Source organism: Osmerus eperlanus, chromosome 4, assembly GCF_963692335.1.
Source record: "Osmerus eperlanus chromosome 4, fOsmEpe2.1, whole genome shotgun sequence".
In the NCBI taxonomy this organism is placed as follows: Eukaryota; Metazoa; Chordata; class Actinopteri; order Osmeriformes; family Osmeridae; genus Osmerus; species Osmerus eperlanus.
This window is the reverse complement of record NC_085021.1, coordinates 3,577,682-3,604,180: the sequence shown is the minus strand read 5'-3', so window position 1 is coordinate 3,604,180 and position 26,499 is coordinate 3,577,682. Positions and strand designations below refer to the sequence as shown.

General features: G+C 44.7%; 1 protein-coding gene across 3 annotated transcripts in view; it reads right to left on the bottom strand.

Annotated features, from left to right (window-relative positions):
* Nucleotides 1-26,499, bottom strand: part of LOC134018191 (presenilin-associated rhomboid-like protein, mitochondrial) — a 100,174-nt gene that overhangs the window by 38,234 nt on the left and 35,441 nt on the right. Inside the window, exons 2-4 of one of the 3 annotated variants that reach the window (XM_062458074.1) lie at nt 603-822; nt 298-438; nt 148-196 (exon numbers count right to left, since the gene is read on the bottom strand). In XM_062458074.1, the coding sequence (XP_062314058.1) occupies nt 148-196; nt 298-438; nt 603-822 (410 nt within the window). Of the gene's footprint in view, nt 1-147; nt 197-297; nt 439-602; nt 2,349-26,499 lie in introns of those variants that run through there. The other 2 variants (XM_062458075.1, XM_062458073.1) reach the window with 2 other exon arrangements.

The following is a 26,499-nucleotide window of genomic DNA, read 5'->3' as shown; positions in this document are numbered from 1 at the left end:
CAAAAGACCCAAAGGTCATTGTCAACCAGCCGTTGACACTACTATCTTTCTGTGGGATAAAATGAAGTAAGTCTATGTCAGAAAATGTAAGTCAACAAAGCCAAATAAACAAATACATACAGTACATTTTTCTGATCTCAGACCTACCTGAAACAATTTGTTGGCCCTCACTTAAACTGTTCCACCACTGGTTGATCTGAAAAAGATTAATAAATAGACATGTACAATCTTGTCAGTTCACACTGAAACCAGCAACATAAGGGATCAGTGACCGGGTGGCCTTGTCAGTTCTTTCACCTGTTTGCGAATGTGCCCTTGTTTCTGTGGTCGTAGTTTCTCAAGCCAGTCTGCCCGAACTTCATTAAAGTAACTTTGCACCCGTGACTTCAGTGACTCATACTGCCAGATGGCTGCAGTTCCAAAGGCACAGCCTGTAAACTGCCATGGTGTTAGTCCCCTTGCATTTCCAAACAACAAACTTGATGTGAATGTGATGAAGACGAAAGTTTCACAGTAACTCAGGACAATGAGTAGGCATGCTGGTGGATGTTGAATGACATGATACTGGATAATTCATTTAAATATTGTAGACCTAACCATACCCCTATTGAGAAAAACAGGGGCTTGACCAGCCTGTTTAAGACCCTGGGATGTGTATAGGGGGCATGTGACTCCACATTGGGGGAGGCCCCCCTCCTATGGATGAGTCCTTCACTTGACTCCGCCGGTAAGTTGCTCAGCTGCTCTACATTCCCTTTCTTGATCTCCGGCTTCTTCACTGCTTTCCTGAAGCCACATCTCTGTTGGGTTTTGATGATAAATCTGTAGACCAGATCATAGTAATTGGAAAATCTGAAATAAAGCTTTAAAGACAAATTAGAGGAAGAAAACCTGAAAAACATAAGTACTGATGCTTCCACACAGGTGTATTACAGGCACTGATGAAAGTGCATTAAATAAAGTTTAAACTTTTGTTTGAAGGGGTCATTGATTGCAGAACCGAATTTACCTTGTCACAGTTGAATAACGACAGTTCAGTGGGTAAAATGGACATACAGTGAAACCCAAAGCCCATTGACACCTCTTTCCTATCACAATTAAAAAATGTAGCTGTAAAACGGTAGGTTTTGAAAAAGCCCCACCTTTTTTGGCTCTGGTCTGTACCTTTGTCACGCCCCAAAATTTGCTGCGCGTTGCTCTGAGTACTTCAACGGAATTACAAAGAAGAACGTTTTTCAAGGATATTGAAAATGGACTACGGTCGTAAATGCAGTGTTCCAGCCTATACAGGGAATGCTGACACTTTTCAGAGTCTTCCTAAGGAAACAAACACTCGACGGGCTGTGATGTTTGTCTATGACTCATAGACAAACATCACAGCTGCACAGGGATCTTCTCATAGTATGAGAAGATCCCTGTGCAGTTCGACCTTCAATTACACATTTGCTCGAACCATTTCACAGAGGACAGTTTTGAAAACCAGGATTTGCTATGAAGCTGATGCTGAAAAGAGGTGCTGTTCCGACCTTATGTTCATCACAGCCGCAAGCTGTAGTATGATGTTGTCGCTAACAATTATTAGCAATGCTAACGTATCCTGCCTGTATCTAACATCGGTAGAATGTGTGATGATTTTGTTTACTGGCAATGGGGCTAACGTTATTTCATGTTCCTGACTGTGTTTCATTTAAATAAATAACCTCTGTTGTCATGTAAATCTACAATTCAAGATGCATGTTTGTCCAGATCTATTTTTCAGCAATATAGCTAGAGCTAACTGAAACTGAGTTGAATCACGATAGTTTGTTTGCTAAGCTGTAGCGCTAATGTTACCCACCTAAGGCGATCCTGTTTGCTTCGACAACAGAAGTGGAAACAACTAACGTAATCATTTCAAATGATATCTAGTCAATCTGTTGAAAAGTGTTGTGTAGACACAATAGATTTATTTGTATGTTTTTATTTCAAGTCTCCACCTTCGTTGTTTCAGTGAGTGCTGTTGGCCGCGTTGCGTCTTTGCTTCGCAGCTTCACTCGTAAACCAACCAATCAGCGCGCAGCTCATCTATATATTCATGAGCATACCATAAAAGGAGAAAAACCTATTGTTTTTTCCCGGGACAAATTCACTGGAAGCATCAGGGGGCATAGAACAGCATCCGGGCCATTTTCAGCACAACCAATGTTACATACCCTAGTCGGAGACCTTAAGCAACAGTGTGAAATACCCCCAAAAAACAGTCAATCACCCCTTTAAAATTGGTAGTTGTTATAAACATTTTGGGAAAAAGTTTGAACTGCAAAGGATCATCTTGTTTAAACCGCAATGTTACATTTAAGATTAAGAAACTGCCGGTATACAACCTGCACGCATTAAAGGGGTCATTGACAGTTTTAAAAAGTCGATCTTTTTTTGAGAGAAAGCGACAGAGGCAGTGTAGCTTTTTACCTTCCCTAGCGTCAAAAAATCTTATCTAGCGACAAATCTAGCAACTTTCCCTTACTTTGGCAATCTCCGTTTTCGTTGTTGAGCAGCAGCAAAATAACTAATGTACGTCTGTTGTCTGTAGCGGGGTATACACGTTTAAGATTAGGAATACTTAACCCTTGTGTTATCTTGAGGTCATTGTGACCCACCGTCGTATTGCGACAACTTTACCGCATACAAAAACAAAGTGAAGCATTTTCTTTTAACCGTCGGGCTGTCTCAGACCCCCCACATTGAAGGTTAAAAGAAAATGCTATTTATTTGTTTTTGTATTGGTTAAAATTGGGTAAACACAACGATGGTTCGTTGTGAACCTTTGGGTCATGTGACCCGAAGGCAGCACAAGGGTTAATCTAGAATAAAGTATTTAGTTAACGGGACAGGATTTGTTAAAAAGGGACTGGGGAAACCTTTATTGAATAATAGCCTTCGTAATAATCAGTCTAATCTGAAGTAGTGAATTCTATGAAAGTAGAGCAGATCAGATAACTTGAGAGATACGTGAGTATTATACACAATGATTTATTTAGGAAAATGTAATTATAATGAACAAATACCAGATAAGTTATGGGTTAGTTTGGCTAAAGCAGTACAGTAGGCCTAGATTCTAATGAGAGCGAGCTACACAATGGCTGTGTAGAGCGCGTGGGGAGAGCGCGTGGGGAGGGCAAAGGGAAATAGTGAGAAAGTAGAGAGGAAGAGGTAGGCCTCTATAGCAACAATGGACGATCAATGGCAACTGACCTAACGATGGTTAGGTTAAATCATTTGTAAAATACAATCAAACATCAACAATGAAATCACAACATGCCAATATGTCACAAGTAAGAAATATTGCAAATCGCAGTTACTTTTGTCGGTTTGAAGAAAGGAGTCAATGGTTCGTTATGTCCACGAATAGAAAGCGGAATATCTCGTCAAACTTCCGTGCGCTCAGTGAAAGTGCAGGTTTAGAGGAATAGGCAGAAATGACGCGTTCACTTCAGTTTAATCCTACGAACAAGCGGGGGTGATTGTACGTTTGGGGGTTTTATACTCCAAAGAACAGGGGGGTATCCATGTGGTCATTGGTCAGTTATTCCCCACCTGGGCGTCATCCTGAGATTTGCCTAGAGGTGTGAAGTGGCTGCTAGCTTTGAGTTCCGTTATTTCAAATGTCCATGGAATGCTTAAACTTCAGATTATAACAATACAACATTCATGTATGGTTCAAAGATGATCAAGGTTTACCTCTTTACAGGGCTCAACATAAAAAAAAATTGGCACTGGCCCCGCCGGGCCAGTGGGTTTGAAACTTACTGGCCCCAAGACAATTTTTACTGGCCCCCCCTCCAAAAGTTGTAATTTATCATTGTTACAACAAAACCAAAGACTTCTAAGTTGTGTTATTCTGTTAACATGTTTAACCATTTATTAAACACATACTGGATATAAAAAGAACAAAAATGAAATCACATTTCTAGTGATAAAAAATAAAAAGGTAATAGTCAGCAAAACAATTGACTTTTAACCTCAAACATGACGTGCTCTCTTCCCTGCTGACAGCCATCGCTGCACAACTCTGTCAGGCTGAAACTGAAACCTCTGGTCCCTCAATGCTAATATATAAAAGCTTCCATAGAATTTCATCAGTATGATACTAAGGGCCTCATTTACTAACATTGCGACCGCAGCTTAATCTGCGCCTTTGCCCAACCGCAAATAGCGCACGGTGTATTTCCGCATTTTGCGTGGTATTTATCAAACCAGATCCTCGTCGGGGAATCAGCGCCTTACTCCGCCCTTTAGTGTTAATTAGCGTGCCGTTAAAAGACGGGAGAAATCGCCTGCATGTTACTGCCACCATGGGTGATACGAGGAAAAGAAAAAGAAGGTATTTCTTCCTTGTAACATAAACATGTTACAAGGAAGAAATACACCTCTCCTCCCATCTCTTTGCGGCACACGCCCACTTTCCCTTATACCCTTTTTACTCAAGTGCGCTGCCTTTGTAAATACGGTTTTATGTCTTTACCCGCTATTGTACGCCTGAAATGGGCGCAATCCTGTTAGTAAATGAGGCCCTAAGTACCCAAGTCGACACCATTCTTCTGCTGCAGTTCAATAGCCTGGGGGAAGGAGGTGAACGGCTGGCCCGTCTTAATTACGTGATATGCCGTTGTTATAAGTCGTGCAATAACACGATGGGCATCTACATTTAAATTCCTGACCAGCATGGTCAACGGCCTGGAAGATGGATTGTCAACCATCCGCTTAGCTGTCACGCAAACCAGGTGCTGTCTGCTAGCATGGCTGGTCAGGAATTGTTTTCGAAAAATTGTCGGTGCCTGTGTAAAAAGATCCAATTTTGTATGCTTTAGACGGGAACATACGACAGACGACACAGTGCATCTTCGTTCCATTAAAAAAAGTTGCTTCCATTTGAGCTCGTAGCTCTCCTTTGCTGCCATCTTCACTTTATCGTCTCGCGCCAGTTGTAAAAAAATGTATCGAGATTAGAGAATTACAATTTGACAACCACTCGTCACTCACTACTCAACTCTTGATTTGCCAACTGTGCGCCCCACGAGCTGAAGTTATTTATGCATTTAGCAAAACATATGAAGGATGTGAACTTTTACAATGCAAATTTTTTTTTCAATCAATAATTTGCAGTGGCCCGATCGGGCCAGTGAGTGGCTAGATTAACTGTCCCAACGTTACTTTTTACTGGCCCCGGGCCATCGTTATTGTCGAGCCCTGCTTTATGCAAACTACTGAAATGTATATCAATAGAATCTAGAACCAGTGGTCAGAAATGGAACACACAAATTATAAAATTCAAGTTTATCTAACTGTTTATCTAACTATCTAACCGCCAACTGATGAAGTCAGGATTCCGCAAGTTGATAATTGGGTGCTTGCTTAGAAGCAAGCTATTGTTCGCGCACATCACAGTTGCGTCTTGATCAGACAAGAAGACACACTCGATCTTTCTATCAACGCGATTACTATTGATCAAAACAGAACGAGGGTTCGGCTGTACCTACTATTAAACATATTCGCGGACATGCACTGCACGAGTGATTAATTGCGATGACGGCTCCAATAGAAGTTATAGCGAGCACATAGAACTTTATATATATTTTCTAATCAATGTATTTATTCCAGGTGTTTTGCAATTTTCTTTTATTTTCTTTGGGCCTACACTATATATTATCATTCCAGGTTAAGAATAGCCTACCAATGGAGGCTGCATTGTAAATCGTTAATCAGCATTTTGAGTGGAAATTTAATTTGCATTTGTACAGGTGTATTCGTGCACGTCGGGCTGGCCCTCGCAGAGGAACGACAGTTTACTGTCCGCTCTGTCCATTCGCGCACCTCACAGTTGCGTATTGATCAGACAAGACACGCTTATCAACTCGATTACAATTGATCAAAACAGAACGGCTGTAACCTACTTGAAACATACTATGGAGAACATATTCGCCGACATACATTGCACGCGTGATGAACACGCGTGATGATTTGCCTTAGGCGCTCGGGATTTGTCATAGGCACTCGGGAAAACGGCTTTGGTGCGCGCCTAAATTTTCTCTATGCAGGAAAAACCCTGTCTGTACACTAACTAATAACTTAATGTTTTTAGTTGAATGGTAACTTAGTAAATGTCGTGGACGTTTTTGAGAGAATCAATCGTAAAGCTGAAGTCGGGAGAAGTGCAGAGTTAATGTTTATTTGACGTATGACGTAAACATAATAACGTTATCAACATAACATCATCGACACACAAACATAAGACAATAACACAAAGACAATTCCATACAGCTCCATCTAGCATTCTAGAATGGAACCAGAAGAATCCAGCCCACCAGCACTACCCAGCTGATGGCCCTGAACCTCCAAGAACATTCTTCAACAGACCATTTTATAGATACGACAGTTCTCAAAACTCATCCTACAGACATGCAGCTATACCAAATCTCTTCTATTATTGGTTAAATCCTTAGAGCAATACAGTTGAATCCACATTGTCTTCAGACCAACTGTCTCTTCCTCCCTAGGTGACAAGAACTCTCCCAGGTCACCCAGACGTCCCGTCTCTAGACTTCACGTCTCCTAGTTAGGTGTCATAAAACTACAGGTGGCATCTCTGCCAAATGGAGTTGAATCAACATTCATTGTATCAAGCTTTTTATCCAATTGTAAACTTCTCTTAAAACACATTCATTGTACATAGGCCCAACATTTCTTTCACAGTAAGTAATTCATTTTGGAGATATCAGCCGATTGTCTGTTGTTGGTTTTCACCGTGGGCAATGACAGTGTTTCAGGAAACGTGAGAAGTACTAGCTACAGTGAGGGATCCCCTGCTGATTTTGTACGTTTGCCCACTGACAAAGAAATTATCAGTCTATATTTGTATGGTAGGTTTATTTGAACAGTGAGAGACAGAATAACAAAAATTAAATCCAAATAAACTCATGTCAAAATTTGTATACATTGATTAGCATTTTTATGAGTGAAAAAAATATTTGACCCCCTCTCAATCAGAAAGATTTCTGTCTCCTAGGTGTCTTTTATAAGCTAACGAGCTGAGATTAGGAGCACTCAGCTGTATAAAAGACACCTGTCCACAGAAGCAATCACTCAATCAGATTCCAAACTCTCCACCATGGCCAAGACCAAAGGCTGTCCAAGGATGTCAGAGACAAAATTGTAGACCCACACAAGGCTGGAATGGGCTACAAGACCATCGCCAAACACCTTGGTAAGAAGGTGACAACAGTTGGTGCAAGAATTCTCAAATGGAAGAAACACAAAATAACTGTCACCCTTGGTCTGGGGCTCCATGCAAGATCTCACCTTGTGGAGTTGCAATGATCATGAGAACGATGAGGAATCAGCCCAGAACTACACGGGAGGATCTTGTCAATGATCTCAAGGCAACTGGGACCATGGTCACCAAGAAAACAATTGGTAACACACTACGCTGTGAAGGATTGACATCCTGCAGCGCCTGCAAGGTCCCCCTGCCCAAGAAAGCACATGTACAGGCCCGTCTGAAGTTTGTCAATGAACATCATTGACTTGTCAGAGGAGAACTAGGTGAAAGTGTTGTGGTCAGATGAGACCAAAATCAAGCTCTTTGGCGTCAACTCAACTCCCCGTGTTTGTTTGGAGGAATGCTGCCTATGACCCCAAGAACACCATCCCCACCGTCAAACACGGAGGTGGAAACATTATGCTTTGGGGGTGTTTTTCTGCTAAGGGGACGGGACAACTTCAACGCATCAAAGGGACGATGGACGAGGCCATGTATCGTCAAATCTTGGGTGAGAACCTCTTTCCCTCAGCCAGGGCATTGAAAATGGGTCGTGGATAGATATTCCAGCATGACAATGACCCAAAACACACGACCAAGGCAACAAAGGAGTGGCTCAAGCAGGGCACTATACTACGACTGAAATGGTCGCATTTGCGACCTTTTGAAATGCCATTGCGACCGTAATTTTTAATGGTTCGCAAATGTATCACTTATTTTTGTGCTTACCTTAGGTTTTAAGCAATATGCTATCATTTATTATGAGCATTTATTAAAACAGTAATGTGTATTTTAAGAATATGTTTTTAAACGTGCTCTGAGCATTCAACACATCAAGTTGGCTTCAGCCCCGCGACCCCCTCCCGGAATGGTGTAGCCTAACGTTAAAAAAAAATCAACCTCTCGTCAAGATGCACGCAGCAATCGCATATGTAACTACTCAAATCTGACGTGTTAAAATGAAGCGGACAATTTGCCATGTCAAATGGAGCATGTGAGTGAGAATGATACGGACATATGAATTTCGAAACCAGTGGCTCGAAGAATACCAGTGGTCATAGGTGCCATCGTATAAGTAGCTCTAGTATTGCCAAACTTTTTCGCCAGCGCAAAGCGCAACGTGTAGCCTATTGAATAGTCTAATGTTTTCGTTTCGCTTCAGATTCCTCACTACATGTGGTTGTCATTACAGTTTACTTAAGTCTTCTAAATTAACTAAACCTCATTTCAATCAGGAGAGACCTGGGATGAGTGAAAGATGTTTATTACAGACTAATAAATGTACTAAGGTGTTTGGAGCTTGAACCCCACGGGGAATTATATGGATCAACGGGCGCCTGCCCAACGCCCGAAGAAGAATCCCCCACGGAGTCCAGACACTGGTGGCGGTGGCGGCAGCCGACGACCAATCGAGCCGAAGACTGAGACAGGAACCGGGCGGCGACGGGGTGGTGGAGGGTCGCGCACTTGATAGCATGGACAAACTACAGAGGGAGAGAATCATATTTAAAGGCACGGATCATGTGACACCATTAATTGATAGCGGGAGCGCTAATCGACCTGAACCCTAGTGACCGCCCGACCAGGGAAACGGGGGGAAGGTAGGGCGTTCTTAGCGGGGGGAGTGAGAAGTGTACACTACGATTAAGCCCGAGTGCAGAGATCGGTCTTGCCTGACTGAACTTGCGCAAGCTTCATTTCAATCAGGAGAGACCTGGGATGAGTGAAAGATGTTTATTACAGACTAATAAATGTACTAAGGTGTTTGGAGCTTGAACCCCACGGGGAATTATATGGATCAACGGGCGCCTGCCCAACGCCCGAAGAAGAATCCCCCAAAAGTAAAAAGGTAGGAATTTAAGACCAGAACAAAAAGAAAACATACTCACCAACAGGAAGGAACCATGAACCGCTGGGGAATAAGCAACACAAACACGACACGGAAAGCGACCGACGTAGGTGCACCGCACCGATCGGAGCGACCGTGATCAGTGCGAGAGCGTACAGAAGGACCTAGGCTAAAAGCATACATACCCGGGCCGGAACCTGCAGGAGATGGCAAGCCATGCACGGACAGATCCGTAGACATGTTCCTATACCGAGAACCCAAAGGAAAGAGAAGCAATGATTGAAGGCGGTAGCCTCCTGGCCAGAGGCCGATGCCCTAGTGCATGAATGAGTTATGTGCTAGAGGGCCGACCCCCTCATGCTGTCGGTGTTTGCCTAGGCTGGCTGAGGCCCGACGCCCTCAGGAGTGAACGTGATAGCCTTTTCGGCTTTGGTCGGCTAGAGGCCGAAGCCCTGGGTCTATGTGGACAGCCTGTGCCGGCTGGAGGACCGACGTCCCCGCGTACATGACCTATGTAGGCTAGGGGGCCGACGCCCTTGAGTCTATGTGAACAGCCTGTGCGCTGGCTGGGGGACCGGCGTCCCCGCGTACGTGAGTCTAAGTGTGCTATAGGGCTGACGCCCTTGAGTCTATGTGAACAGCCTGTGCCGGCTGGAGGACCGACGTCCCCGCATACTGATGACCCTATGTAGGCTACCGGGCCGAAACCCTTGAGTGTGTGAGCAGCCTTTGCCGGCTGGAGTGTACGTGAGCCTTTGTAGTAGGAGGACCGACACCCTCGTGACTTGTGCTAGCAAGAGAGGCAGGAACCAGGGACCCTCTGTTTGCATACAGAACCGAGTCGCTGTATCCGCAGGCAACGTAGCATTGAGCCTGTAAACACGAGACAGTTTAACGAGAGACACAGTAACAACACCGACCACCAGTTGTTTGCAAGTACTCACAGAGAGCCGTTAGGGCCGTAGCGATCTTTGGGCCTCGATGATGGCAGCAGAATCTGGACGAACGTACGAAGAGTACGCTGATGAAGACCAGCGGCCCAGCTGCTGCAGAGACGCAGTGGACACCCCTTGCAAAGCAGCGGACGTTGCAGCGCCTATTCTAAATGAATGGCCTGAATACCGTCCAGGGGGAAGGTTGCATTTGGCTACGACCTGCGCTAGATGGTGGCTGAACCAGGATTGGGACATAGGATTATTGCTAGGGGTTAAGAAGAGGGGGGAGAGTGGATCGGAAGGGCACCTCCTCTTTACGTACCTAAGCATGGATAAGAAAGGACAGAAAGGACCACCCGTGTTAGCAATGATGATTGAGCAAGAGCCTCCGGTTTTGGAATGTTTGAGAAGCAGAATGAAGAAATCAGGGTGAAACGTTAAGTCAGAAAAACACACATCAGTGGTAGGATTGAACACGTTTGCCCGAGTAGTGAATTCCCCGCACCGTAAGAACCCATAGAAAGCCATTAAAAACGTGCAATCCAAGAGGGAATCGATGTAGGGGGAAAAGCAACCGCGTCTGAGCACCGAGAGCATGGCGTGCAGAATAGACAGAGTGAATGGGAGTCTATCGTCCACCTTAGCGGGGAAAGCTTTGCCTATGCCTTTGAACAGGAGTTTGACTGCTGGATTCGTGAAAAGGCTGGGGAACGAAGGATCATGGCATCTGGCATTGAATTGAATACCCGCAACCAGACCTTTAATATAGCGTGGCTGGAAGTGGCGAACATCAGTGCAGTGACACACGAAAGCACACACCACATTAACACACACGGGTACCAGCGGGACAGACAAAGACAGACAGAACATAGCGTACGTTCTCCAAGCGAAATCGTACGATCTAAGGGTAGAAGCAGCCAACCCCTTCCTCATATAACCCTTGGCTATCTCTAAATATGCCTGCAAGGAGTGCTCTTCTAATCTAGGACCAGTGACGCGAGGGGGGGGACGGCCAAGGGCCACTGGCTGGCGTACGGGCACAGATCCCTGAACACCTGAAAATTGAAACGGGACAGGGAATCAGCTATGACATTATCGTGGCCCGGCACGTGACGTGCTGTGAGGATGAAATTATGAGTTACGGAGAGCCAAGTGATGCGTCTCATGAATGACATTATGTGTGGGCAATTAGAGCGCCCCTTATTTATGATGCTCACCACAGCCTGATTATCGCACAACACAGCTATGCGCTTACGACGCCACGACTGGCCCCACAGGTAACAAGCGACCACGACGGGGTAGATTTCGTACAGGGCGGAAGAGGCACCGGGCGCAGCGAAGTCATGGGGCCACGGGCTGGCGAACCACTGCTCCTGATAGAACCCCCCAAAACCAACGGACGGCGCGACGTCGGTGAAAAACCGCAGAGAGTCCGAAGACCGAACGACGTCGTCGTAAAAGAACGACACGCCGTTCCAACCCTCGAGCAATTGCAGCCAGAACGATAAGTCGGACCGGCAACCATCGTCCAAGCACACCGGATCGAGCAAACCAGACACGGAAGACGCCAGGACGAGCAACCGGGAGATGAATGAGCGGCCCTGGGGAATCACGCACATGGCGAAATTGAAGTGCCCGAGGAGAGACAGCAGCTGCCGCTTGGACATGACCGAAGACGCCACGAGCGACCGGGCCATGCTGCAAGCTCGCTCGAGCTTCTCAACCGGCAGGGAAGCCTTCATCTCCACCGTGTCCAGCGTAATGCCCAGAAACTCCAGACGAGTGGCCGGCCCGAGAGTTTTCTCGTCGGAAAGGGGGACGCCCAGTCCGCGGAACAGATTTTTCAACAGCAGCAGGGAAGCGCCGGACGCATCGGACGGAGGATCCACCAAGAGAAAATCATCTAAAAGGTGGAGCAACGCGGGGACCCGGACCCGGTTTAACAGGATCCAACAAAGGGCCTCGGAAACCCGGTTGAAGATGGAGGGGCTGCTCCTGCTCCCGAACGGGAGACGCACGGCGAAATAGAACCGGTTATCCCATTTCATCCCGAGCAGGTGCCACTGGGACGGGTGAACGGGGACGATCTTAAACGCGTCAGTGATGTCTGCTTTGGAAAGCCAGGCACCGGGCCCCGCCAGCTTTATAAGCTTAATGGCGTGGTCCACGGTGGCATAGTGAAGCGAAAAAGGCTCGAGGGGAATAAGCCTGTTAATGCCGGGAATCGGACCGGAGCGAGGAGCAGAAAGGTCCAGGATAAGACGTTTCTTACCGGAATACTTCCGCGTAGCGACGCCGAGGGGACTACTGCGAAACAGTGGAAAAGGGGACGAGTCGAACGGGCCTATGACGTAGCGTTTATCGCACTCTCTGGCCAGCAGCTGGGAAACGACAGCCGGCTCCCGCACCGCTGACTGGAGATTGCTCAAAACAAGGGAAGACGACAACGGACATGAAACCCCCACCCTGAATCCCTGAGTCAGCCCCGTGAGTAGGTGATCAACGAACACGGAATCGGGATGCGACGAGAGTTCGAAAGCCAGTGCAGACACATTTATTGGAGTGGATGGGTGCTCGGCCGTTAGTTCGGACCACCACGACGCCCTCGCTGAGGGCGGCCCCGACGTGGACACACCGACCACGGATGGGCTTCCTGACAGCCGCTTGCGGCCACGAACGTCCACGTTCGCCTTCCCGATGGCAGCACCAAGCCCGCGAGCGCGAGGCTGGGAGCCGGGATCCCCCGGGAGAAACGGAACCAGTGGACAGAGAGGAGCAGGATGCCCCAAGCCGCCGCACGTACCGCAAGACACGGCCTGGGAGCCCCCGACCAGCATTACCAACAGCTCGGTATCCAGCACGGACCAGTCCAGCAACAGGTTCGAGCGGGAAACGTAGCGAGCAGCCTTGCTCGAAAATTCTTTATGATACTGGTAGAACAGGTTCCTCCCGTAGCGCAGATTCAGGTCCCCTATCAGAGCCATGTAGCCGTCTAGTTCCTGCCGTCTAAGGGGAAACACGGAGCACACCACATTGCGGAAGATCCCGAAAGCCACCAGAAACTCCCCGATAGACAGGTCCCTTGCCAACCTGGGGTCAGCAGAACGGAGCACCGTGCTATACTGATCGCTGGTGGAGACGCTCGCGTCACACTCGGGCGAGGGGAGGATCAGACGTATCAAATTGATATTCCTGCCTTGCAGGATGTGGGATCTTAAGCGGGGGGTAATGTCAGCCCCCGAAGGGATATAAGGCCTACCTGCAGACAGAACAGCTACAGCGGAAGCCAGGGTGTGCAGTGGCTCCTCCATGGGCACGAGGGGCGCCGAGGCTGGGAGCGGCGCAGCCACGGGAGCGGAAACCCCGGCGTTCTCCCGAGACCGCAGGCGGGCATCGATGGATTGGAGGGAAGACGCCAGGACCAGAAGGGTGGACGAGAGGGCTTCCCCGGGCCGATCCGAAACGGGAACAGGCAGAGGAGCGACGGCAGGGCCGGTAGATGGCCCAGCGTCCGAATCAAGCACCTCCGGACGGCGCGACTTCCTTATACGCTTCCGACCTGGAGCAGCGGAGGAGACAGGGGGAACCTCGGGCGACGGGACTCGGCAAGGAGACACGCAGTCCACCCCTACGGCCAGGGCGCGGAGCTGGGAAAGCCCCAACCCGGGCGCTGGAAGGACGCCCACGGCGCGCAGACCCGCCTCTAACGCAGACCCGTCGGAGCCCCGACGAGCAGCGAGCCGGGAACTGCGTCGAGCAGCAGGGGAGGCGGAACCCGGAACAGGGACGACCTCCTCGAACAACTCCAACTCGGAATCTGACATAGCCTCCAAAACCAAAACAGGTAAGGTCGCGCACTTGATAGCATGGACAAACTACAGAGGGAGAGAATCATATTTAAAGGCACGGATCATGTGACACCATTAATTGATAGCGGGAGCGCTAATCGACCTGAACCCTAGTGACCGCCCGACCAGGGAAACGGGGGGAAGGTAGGGCGTTCTTAGCGGGGGGAGTGAGAAGTGTACACTACGATTAAGCCCGAGTGCAGAGATCGGTCTTGCCTGACTGAACTTGCGCAAGCTTCATAAGGTCTGCAAAAAGTAGTATTGCCAGGCAAATAAGGCAATACTTGTTTCAAAAGTAGTATTGCACTGGGTACTGTAAATTCTGTGGGCCTTCAATTGCAGGACTGTCCAAATTTGTAACAGCGTCAAAACTATTCAAACACGAAACATTGAAGCTTCACAATGACAGTATGAAATACGCGAAGTGTAAAGACAGGTAGCCTACATATCCCGTAACGCAGCAGCACTCCCGACTGCATTTCGGCGTTATTTTTCCTGAAGAGTTCAAGAGTCTGCCCATCTGTGCCCCAACCATTGAAATCTAAAGTAAATTCATTTTGCACTTCATAATGTAGGCCTACTGTATTTTCTATTGCAGTAAATCTAACCCAATCAATGTAAAAGAAAAGAAGGCATGTGGTTTAAAAGATGGCAATTAAAGGTCCCATGGCATGCTGTTTTTGGATGTTTTTATATAGGCCTTAGTGGTCACCTAATACTGTATCTGAAGTCTCTTTCCCAAAATTCAGCCTTGGTGCAGAATTACAGCCACTACGAGCAGTCCCACAATGAGCTTTCCTTCTGTGTCTGTAGCTTTAAATGCTATGAGGAAGAGAGAGGCAGGGCTAACTGCCATTGCAGGCCATGATGTCTCCCGAGGAAAAAACAATATCGCGTTCGCACGGTCGTCGCTCATTTTCTCATTGGTGGGCCAAATTCTCTGTGCGGGCAAAGCAGAAAAAGGGGAGGTAACCAGATCGGAGTATTTGAGCTTTAATATTCTCATCTGTAAGCAATTGTCATGGAAATTTTGGAATACAGTTATAATATGTGTGTTTTATAATGTGTTTTAAGGGAAGTCTAAAAGTTTGTTAAGAAGCTTAATACAGTGACAGTCGATTCAACCCATTTGGTAGAGATGCCATTTGCAGTTTTATAACTAGGAGATGTGAAGTCTAAGAGACGGGAAGTCTGGGTGATCTGAGAGGGTTCTTGTCACCTGGGGAGGAAGAGACAGCTGGTCTAGAGACAATGTGGATTCAACTGTATTGTTATTGTGATCTGCTGCTCTGACCCTTCCTGTTGCATTGAGTGGGGTTAATCAAAAACTTGTTTGAAGTGGCCCGCACAAAGGATTGTGGGACAAATGGTACAGAGATGTATTGTTTCAAACTGTCACTGAATTGAGTAAGCCAATCATAGACTTGATTACATTGATGGATTGACCTTATAGAATGCCATTTGATTTAACGTGTATATAAGGTAGCGTTTGTGATTGTTCTGTATCACTCTGGCGAACGACCTGTGGCTAGCACCTCCTTCGTTATGACTGATCACAAAGTACTTTGTTAAATCTTGATTTGTACAAGCAAAATAAATTTATTGTAACCGCCATCTCTTGACTATTCAAATCTACACAGTGCCGCTAGAATTTTTCCATATCACAATACAGGTTCATTATTGTTCATTATTATCCACAGCAGCTTACTATAAATAATGTGTGCGACCAAATCATGTTTTGCGCCAGTAACTGAAAAAGTTAGTAGCGCAAGTGCCATCAGTGGAAAAGGTTAGTGTAGAGCCCTGGGCTCAAGAAAAAGCACAAAGGTCCTGGAGTGGCTTCTCCAGACCTAAATCCCATCAAAAATCTGTGGAGGGAGCTGAAGGTTCAAAGTTGCCAAACCTCAGCCGCAAAACCTTAATGACTGGAGATCTGCAAAGAGGAGTGAGACAAAATCCCTCCTGAGATGTGTGAAAACCTGGTGGCCAAATACAAGAAACATCTGACCTCTGTGATTGCCAACAAGAGTTTTGCCACCAAGTGTTAAGTCATGTTTTGCAGAGGGGTCAAATACTTATTTCACTCATTAAAATGCATTTCAATCTTTAACAATTTTGACATGCGTATTTCTGGATTTTTTTTTCTTTATTTGAACAGTTTCTCACTGTTCAAATAAAGCTACCATTAAAATTATAGACTGATCATTTCTTTGTCAGTGGGCAAACGTACAAAATCAGCAGGGGATCCCCCAAAAATTCCCTCACTAACTTGTGTGCCTGGCTGCCACTACATCATGATAGCTACTAGTGTACTGTTGGTTCACCTCTCAAATCTTCTGCTGTTGTGATTTTTTTTTTAAGATCCTTTAAAGTCGAATTGAAAACGAGTTCTAAGTTTATCACACCACAGAAGAATGTGTTGTTAACTACCCATCCAAAATCGCTTGGAAAAAAAACACAGACAAGTATGTTTAATTAGGCTTTGAAATCGTAAGATCAGCAGTCTTCTCTGCTTGAGACTGGGGGGGCGTGTCACCTGAAGGAGTTGAATCTCCGCCCCCTCAAATGTATTGAATTTAGCAACAACAGCAACACTAGCTAAACCAATTGCAGATATCAGACCTACCTGCAGTCTCTGAGTGTTTTATGTATTAATTACTTTGTCTTTGCATCGTACCAGCTGAGTAACAGAATGCGTCTGTGATCTGACGTAGATAGGTCGCTGTGAAGTACATCGGCCGAGTTTGGCTCTGCCTATAAAAAAAACCTGAGCTGAAAACGGAAGAGAAACTGTTCAACGGTCCAACTCCACATTTCAGTGCAACACAGTTTACGCGATTTGCACATGCTTTCAGGAACTAATTTCACACGTATATAATGCACTGAGAAGAAAATCATGGAATTTGCTTTACAGGATCTTTAACCCTCGTGCTGCCTTCGGGTCACATGACCCAAAGGTTCATAACGAACCATCGTTGTGTTTACCCAATTTTACCCAATACAAAAACAAATTAAAATAATTTTCTTTTAACCTTTGCAATGTGGGGGGTCTGAGACAGCCCAACGGTTAAAAGAAAATGCTTCACTTTGTCTTTGTATGCGGTAAATCTGTCGCAATACGACGGTGGGTCACAATGACTGATGGGTCAGAATGACCCGAAGATAACACAAGGGTTAAGAGCAATTTCTCAGCATTGACTCTCTTTTCTTTATGCTTTCTTTCTGTTTTGTGCCCCAGATTTATGTTGCGACTAAATATTCCTGCCATCCGTTACTAACGCAATCCAACTGTCACACTGAGTCGCACAATATTTGGGAATTGGTAATGTGCAGTTGGAGCATATAATTTAGTAGAGCGGGGAGGAGGGGGGGACACTAGAAACTTCTGACCCTTTAATTTAGAAAAAAATTATTAAACATTTTTCCACAAGTGAATTATTTTGGTTTGAAATATTGATTTGATTGACAAATAATTACGACAGACATATGAAAACACACAGTAATGGGCCCCCTCCAAGCCATGGGCCCTGTGAATCATATCCACCTTTACCCGCGATGCGATGGTCCTGCTCCCACAAACATCTACACATTTAGTTATACTACAGGGTTGAGTTAGTTGTCATTTTCTTTCCTAATTCACCATACAGCGCTGCCTGTACAGTTCTGCCCAAGGGGTGTTTGCCATGTTTACATTAACAATTTTATTTTTTTCCTTTGTGCAATGCAGTGATGTAAAATAGCCCTGTATATATCGCATTCACATAAATAAGAGACTGACAATCGACGAGGGGCCTGTGCACTTTTGCATTGTGCAGGCAGAGAGTTAAACCCACTAATTCAAGCTAAACATCAATAAGCTTAGATTGTTCGCGTACATGGAGAACAGAAGCAGCCCAGATCAGGTGATCGTCAAAAAGAAGAGTTATGTTGCAAAAAGCAGAGCGTAAACCAGGAAAGCGGTGTTATTTCCAGCAGCGTAACTTGTTTTTTTTTTTTTTTTGGCAGAGTTTTTTGGCTGACTGTTTAAATGTGTAAATTGTAGGCCTAACTACTTATTAACATAACTATGTATGCATTTACTGCTAATTAGTGTAATTTGATGAGGTGTCTGAAACCGCATCTGCATTTGGATGTAGGTTATGTATGAATGAACACTGCAGAAGGCCATGGTTTGGATTTGATGTGGGCTAATGATGTTTTTGTCTTCACATCTTGAACAAAATTAATAAATTACTTCTGAATAACTTTGCCACGCACATTTTGTAACTGTTGAGCTTTAAAATAATAGGGAAAGATGACCATGACTAAAATGGGGATTCACTGAAATAAGTATTATTGCACAGATCCAGCACAGACTTCCAGATCAGAAGGTGACCCAAACTGTAGCACACTTTGCTTGGCAGAACATTCATTTAAAATTTCTCAGCATGACTAAAAATCTATAATGATTACATGCGCACATGTAATCCAAATCCAATTATTACTGTTCTGCCTGACAGTGTATGGACAGCTGCCCCATAACCTAAATGTACACCTACATTTAGCCTATGGAAATATTTCCAATTAACATAGTGTGCCTCCACAGGTCCAGCTCCACGGGGCCTGGACAGCGGCAGACTATGGCTGTTTGGGCAGGGGCGGAAATTAAAAGGGCTGCTACTGCATGACATGGCCTCACTTTGGGAAAGCATGCCCTAGTGGACACATTGTAGTAGAGACTGTTGGGCATGGCATATAATTTTCTCCTGTGGAAAGGGCACAATTTGGGACACTCGTGCAGGGGCAGCATAAAGGGCGCTTCATAACGGCACCCTTTTCCATTGGAATTAAAGGCACGGGAACAGTCAAGTTTAGACCATTTTAAGGGCACCTTATAGGGCATTGCATCACGTTTTCTCCACTATAAGGGCACTCATTATGACATGTTATTTAAAAAAAATCTAGAGGGCACACTATCATTTATTGCATGAAGGGGCATTCTGGTCAATTACGCAACTCCTGGGTGACAGAAGGGTTATCCACACAGTCCCAGACAGGTTTGGGCTGGTAGGTCAGGTCAAGACCAAGACCAGCACACTGAACAGGTCTATCACAAAACTTTGCCTCCTCCAGGAGGCCAAGTGAGACTGTGCCTATGTTATCCACTATTTGTATTGGTAATGTATGGTTTCCAGTATGATAGCTGAATCTCGTGGAGGTGGTGTGTGTATTTTTACTAACAACAACTGGCATACTAACGCCGAATTTGTCTCAAGCCACTGTTCTAAGGACTTAGAATTTCTAACGCTAAAATGCCGACCATTCTACATGCCAAGAGAATTCACAGCCATTAACATTACAGCTGTGTACATACCACCCAGTGCAAACACAAAAGACGCACTGTATCAGTCGGTTAGCTCAATGCAGAATTTGTGATGGCATTTTTTGATATAGTTACTAAGAATGTATTTTTAAAAGACTGAGGTTGTGTTTAAACAAATGGATGTTGCAGTTGGTCTTAAGGTATTTATGGTGTTGGGTTATGATGCCTGATTGAGAAGCTAGGGGCACGGAGGTTGGGGGATGTTTGAGTTCTGTGGCCTAAAGGGAGATGGGTCAGTTGATCTAGCAGCCCTGACCTTTTGGCCGAGGAGATTGTGTCCTGTGTCCTGTTTGTGTTTCATTAAGGGTATCTTTACTGTCCTCATTTAGAGAAAGAGCCGTGACATCAAAAGACTTTGGTCACTTGACCTGGGGGGTTATATTGTCTTAACTGTCACTGAGCAGTGCTGACCAATCACAGAGTTCAGAAAAACCATTTGATCTAAAGTTTATATAAGGCAGGGTTTTAGGGTTGTTCTGGATCACTCTGGCGAACGACCTGTGGCTAGCACCTCCTTCGTTATGACTGATCACAAAGTACTTTGTTAAATCATGATCTGTATAAGCAAAATAAATTGTAATAAACCCACATCTCTTGACTACTCAGATCTACACAGTGCCGCTTGAATTTCCTCCATTACAAATTCTAACCCGGACTCTGTCTACATAATTATTGGAGAATTTAATCAGGCCAAACTGAAGACAGTACTGTGGTGGAAATTTGGAATACAGTTATAATATGTGTGTTTTATATATGAGGAATGTGTTTTAATGGAAGTCTAAAGTTGGTTAAGAAGCTTGATACAATGAATGTTGAATCAACTCCATTTGGTAGAGATGCCATTTGCAGTTTATGACACCTGGGGAGGATGAGACAGCTGGTCTGGAGACAATGTGGATTCAATTGTATTGTTATTGTGATCTGAGGGAGCAGTTTAAGATAGATGAACTGATCAAGCTGCTCTGACCCTTCCTGTTTCATGGGTGGTGTTAATTAAATACTTGTTTGAAGATGTCCACACAAAGGACAGTTGACCATTTGACTGATGAACTCCTGTGGCTTTACTATCTACTGGTTTGGGGAGAGATGCCACATCAAAGAACTGTGGGACACTTGGTATGGAGTCAAACTGTCACTGAGCAGTGCTGACCAATCACAGAGTTTGCTACATTGATGGATTTACCATCAGAAGAACCATTTGATCTAAAGTTTATATAAGGCAGGGTTTTAGGGTTGTTCTTCATCACTCTTGCGAACGATCTGTGGCTAGCACCTCCTTCGTTAGACTGATCACAAAGTACTTTGTTAATTCTTAATTTGTACAAGCTAAATAAATTAAATTGAAACCGCCATCTCTTGACTATTCAAATCTACACAGTGCCACTAGAATTATTCCACTACAGTACTTCCACACTATTATCGACACGTGAACTTTGCAACCAGGGGAGAAAACACTCTTGACCGGGTCTACACTAAGGCCGAATCCCAATACTACCCCTAGCCCTTAGTTTTGCGCGTTCACGTGAGAGCTAGGTGTCCCAATACTCTTTTTGAGCTAGGGGTAGGGCTAAGACGAAGGGGTATACACCCCTTAAAACGGGAGCTTACTTGAAACCTAGGGCTATGTGAATCCTGCCCGACCGGCAACAATGGCGACCAGATCATCCAGAGTCCGATAAATGTAATAATTTCGGCTTAAATAATTATTACAAAATTATGACTGTCTTGTTTTGTGCTATTCACAGTTTTTAAAAATCGCTAGTTTACATTTATTCATTTAGCAGACGCTTTTATCCAAAGCGACTTCCAAGAGAGAGCTTTACAAAGTGCATAGGTCACTGATCATAACAACAAGATAGCCACAAAACATTGCGAGTAGCCAAAACATGAAGCACACATTGTGAACAACCAAAGTAAGTGCCAAAGGGTGCTACGCTAACGTTACATTGCTGATTTGCACAACAGTCCTGCATTTCTCTGACTAGCATGTCTACAGGTTTAACTAAACTAAACACTAAAGGCTAGGGGTAAGGGGTAGTATTGGGATTCGGCCTAACATTAAACAGGTATTCAGAGCTTTCCCCCACCCCCACCTGGGGAACTCGGACCATCTCTCTGTTATGCCAAGTAGTATAACAAGTAGTCTGTGAAACAGATCAGAGCATGGCCAGAGGGAGCTACCTCAGCCCTACAGGACTGTTTTGACTGCACAGACTGGAATGTTTTTAGAGAGGCTGCCACTACCAACCAGCATGTCAGCTTGATGGATTATGCTGAGTATGTGACGGGCTACATATCCAAGAACATGGAAGATGTGACCGTCTTCAAAAACATCACCACGATAGCCAACGAAAAACCTTGGTTCACCAGGGAGGTACGTGAGCTCCTGAGAGTACGGAATGCTGCTTTCAAGTCTGGGGACAAAGACACCCTCAGATCTGCCAGGGCCAACTTGAACCGGGGCATGAGAGCAGCCAAGTGTGCCCATGGACAGAAAATCCAAGCATGGTTCACAGACACAAAGGACCCTAGGCGCCTGTGGCAAGGCATCTAGTCAGTCACTGACTACAGATCAACACCCCCACAGTGCAAGGACAACAAAGATTTCCTCAACACACTTAACACCTACTTTAGCAGGTGTTAAGTGCAGATTTGAGGAAAATAATAGGGATGCTCCGATCTGATCGGCGCCGATCCATATCGGACGATATTCCCATTATCGGTTTTGATCGGCGTTCTCAAAAAGGCCGATCAAACATGGCCGATCAGATGACATAAAATCTGCGAGAACTACTATCAGAGACGTTTCAATAAAACGTTAGATAGGCATTTCAGGCCGCCAATGGTAAGAAATGATTCTTTAACCTTTAGATGCGTGAGTTCTAAATATTTCCGACGCTTCCACCAGAGTTTGTTTTCCAAAACGGAAGATAGCTAGCTTTAGTAAGCTTCTGTTACCTAGCAACCTAGCATAATACTCGTAGCAATGCTACTACCTGCCAGTGTTACTTGTTAGCCTCTAATTGTACATTTTGAAGCCATACTATAGCGTTTGTCATAGTTTTTGCCTATCAGAAAATAGTCGGTTGGAATTTTCAGAATCGCACATGTGCGACGTTACTCTGTGAGACCCGCATTCGAACGAAAACAGTCACGGACAGCCACTGCTTTTTGGAAGGCCAATAAAGACCCCTTTCCTGCTCTCGCACAAGCAGCACGAGTCTTCCTCTCCGCACCTTGTACAAGTGTAGATAGCGAGCGACTTTTCAGCACAGCAGGACATATTTTAGATGATAAAAGGCACAGGTTGACTCCTAAAAATGCTGATATGCTTATATTTATCAAGGCAAATCTTCCAGTGATGCTGCTTAATCAGAAGTAAGGTTTGAATACTCTAGTATGCCCCCTCTCCGAGTGAGTGAGTGCGTGCGTGAAGTGAGAGAGTGAGTAAAGGATGTGAGAGTGAGTGAGTGAGACACTATACAAATAGATATACATGTTTTGTTTTTTTGTTTAATTGCTGACTTCCTGTGCACCTTTTATCTTTATTCAGTCTGTTATCTCCTCCTAAATGCAGACAAATTGACTTGAAACTGACTGACTTGAAACATATTGGATATTTGGCTATAGCCTGTTTATGTTGCAGTTAAGTTTGTATTATTTTTCCACAGGAAAGCTACTGTATAAGCTCCAAGTTCTCTTTAGAGCCTCTAGAGAGAGGAATGTTGCACATGTGATTCTATTGTTGTGATTTTTATTTAAAGATTTATATTTTTATTATTATTTTAATATTTAATATTATTTACACATTTTATAGTAAGCGAGAGAGCTTCTACACTGGAATGTTGCACGTTCCCTGCAATAGAACAGATGGTTGTCAATTCATGATACTCTCTCGTCTTGTAATATAAATACTTAAAATACAATACCAATGTTGTTAAGAATAATTAATTTCATAAATAATGCTACACAATAAATAGAATGCTTCAATCGACACAGTGATCGGTGATCGGTATTATCGGATCGGCAGATACTGGTTTCAGTGATCGGTGATTGGCACCAAAAAACCTGATCGGAGCATCTCTAGAAAATAACACCACCACACCAACAAAAGCCCCTCCCGGCCCGGACGATGAAACACTTCACCTGGGCCACATTCGTCGTAAGGGTTGAAGCTAAGTTAATCAATTGTCCCTTTAGCCTGTTAACGAGATGAGTGAGAACAGCAAATATCGGTTCGTCAACGGCTGATCCGCATCCAAATCATGTGGTTAATTTCAATCAGGCTAAACTTATCAGGGAAATTGCATGTGCACGTCCTACTTCAAAAGGCAGGAAAGGTCGATCACCAAAACCGTGATTTTCTAACGGTATGATGGCGGAAAAGTTGAAAAAGAGAGCGGTGATAGGCTATTCTCGCCATCCGAGCAAACTATTATAATGAGTCTCTACGAAGACAATAAGCATATTATCATGGCTAAGTCAAACACCGCCACCGCTGCCAGAGCAAGACAAGCAGTTTGGCAAAAAATTGCCGATAAGCTAAATGCGAAAGTTTTGGGGAAATGTATAGGCTCATCTTAAGTGCCTCATTACCCCAATCAATCAGATTACATTTCTTTAAATGTGCCTGCTGGTATAGGCTTAATGGAAATTAATAATCGAATGAGATCTTGCTAGCGAAAATAATGATCTCAACTCTTTCAGAATAAGTAGGCTAGATATAAACAAGGCCAAAGAGTATCTATCTAATTGATACGAATTCATAGACAATTATGAGGATATATGTAGGCTACTGCGCTTATATCATGTACTATATATGTGTATATGCATGTAGGCCTATGTGTAAATCCCTCTTTGATTTCATTGACTGGGACATGGCCAGGGAATATGATGAATTGATTCATCAGCTGGTTAAGCGCCAAGTACACTTTTCTTACAGCAACGCATGCTGCGGCTTTGCCAATGTTTTCTGCATCGCCTATACTGTATAAAAATGTAGCCTATACCTGACGCAAAAATCCTCAAGGCTATGCAGTCTGAAGCACAGTTAAAGTTTCAAGTAGCTTTATTGTCAATTTCTTCACACGTCAAGACATAAAAAGGAATCGATATGACGTTTCCCACTCTCCCACAGTGAAACATATAAAAAGCACAGGCACAACAGATAAGACAAGACATTACGTAAAACATAGCGTTACATATTCACATACAGCAGCATAAGCTCATAATAAAGCATAAAGCTTGCTGCGGCGTGTGATATTTGCAATGTACGGCTTGAGAAGGTCTTGCAAATAAATGAGTCCTTGTCGGCTGAATCGATATCGCTCAAACAAGAACTCATCCGTGTGAAATAAAGGATCTTGGCAATCGCAAAGAACTCTATTGGTATGGAAAGCTAATCGAACTAAAATATAGCTCCTTGGTCAACTGGGTCTCTCAAAAAGGGAGCTGCCATGTTATTTTCCGGGGGTGTGGCAAGCTTATCCAGCTACACTTACGTTAGCCTGCTCTGGAGTAGGTTAGTGCTAATTGATATGTTACTATGGTGATTTATCGAAAGTTGCTTCCACGAACCAAAAAGAGGGGCATTTTTTATCTTAGCCTGAAAATTAGCTCGCTAAACCGCTTAGCGAGCTACGACGAATACCCCCCTGGACCCAGCTGATGTACGGAGGACCCTACTCAAGGTGAACCCCAGGAAAGCTGCAGGACCTGACAACATACCTGGGCGTGTGCTCAGAGATTGTGCTGACCAACTAACAGACGTCCTCACGGATATCTATAACACCTCTCTGAGTCAAGCCATCACACCAACATGCTTCAAAGCCACCACCATCATACCACTACCCAAGAAATCCCCTGCATCAACACTGAATGACTACCGGCCCATAGCACTCACCCCCATCATGATGAAGTGCTTTGAAAGGTTGGTCAAGGCCCATATAACATCCAGTCTCCCCACTACACTTGACCCATACCAATTTGCATATCAAAACGCTCCACCGATGATGCCATAGCAACAGCACTCCACCTATGCCTGGCTCATCTGGAAAACAAAGACAGTTACATGCGGATGCTGTTTATTGACTTCAGCTCCGCCTTCAATACAGTCATCCCCCAACCCCTGGTAAATAAACTCGGCCCAATAGGCATCAGCACCCCACGATGCAACTGGTTACTGGACTTCCTCACCGATACTTACTGAACTCTTACGATCATCAATTAACTAAACAAGTTAAAGGTTTACTTCACATATTAAACAAAGTCTCTGACAAAAGATAAAATAACATCAGGCCTGGACCTTGCCTTAAACCAGTCCTTCTTTCCTGTTGTATGTGTTCTCTGAATGTAAAAAAGGGTAAACTATTACTGGCAGTCACAAGCTGCTGTAAACACTGTCATAACACCACACACTAAATTGAACTCATACGTCCTACTTTAAGGTTTTTCTCAATGACTCAGCTATCTCTTGTCTTACTTTGTCATACACAACAGGGATTTGTTTTTTGGAGAATAGCTTCCTATTCTTGCTACGGCAAGGTTTTTCCTGCATAGAGAAAATTTGGGCGCGCGCCAAAGCCGTTTTCCCGAGCGCCAATGACAAATCCCGAGCGCCAAAGGCAAAAAAAGTCTGCGATGAAGAAAAGAAAAAAAGCTGTGTTCATCACGCGTGCAATGCATGTCAACGAATATGTTCTCAATAGTATGCTTCAAGTAGGCTACAGCCGAACCTTCGTTCTGTTTTGATCAATAGTAATCGAGTTGATAAGCATGTCTTCTTGTCTGATCAATACGCAACTGTGAGTTGCACAAATGGACAGAGTGGCCACTAAACTGTCGTTCCGCTGCGAGGGCCAGCCCGACGTGCACTCAAAATTCTGACAAAAGTTTGAATTACGATTTCCAACGCAGCCTCCATTGGTATTCTTAACCTGGAATGATAATATATAGTTTCCTCTATGGCTAAATTTCTGCCGCCACGGTATCAGAAATCAGACAACATTTTTGGCCGTCTATCAGCAGTAATTGTTAGAGTACAGGTCAGTGCAACCCTAGAATTGCACGGACATGCGCTTCACACCGCAGTTGAGATTGCGTGTGTGCGTCCTTGAGAACTGTAAGTCGTAGAACTGATGTTGTCAGTTCATTTAAGCCTGTTATTGTATAAGTCTATAGTTCTTGCTAATTTAAATCAAGTTAACTGGCGA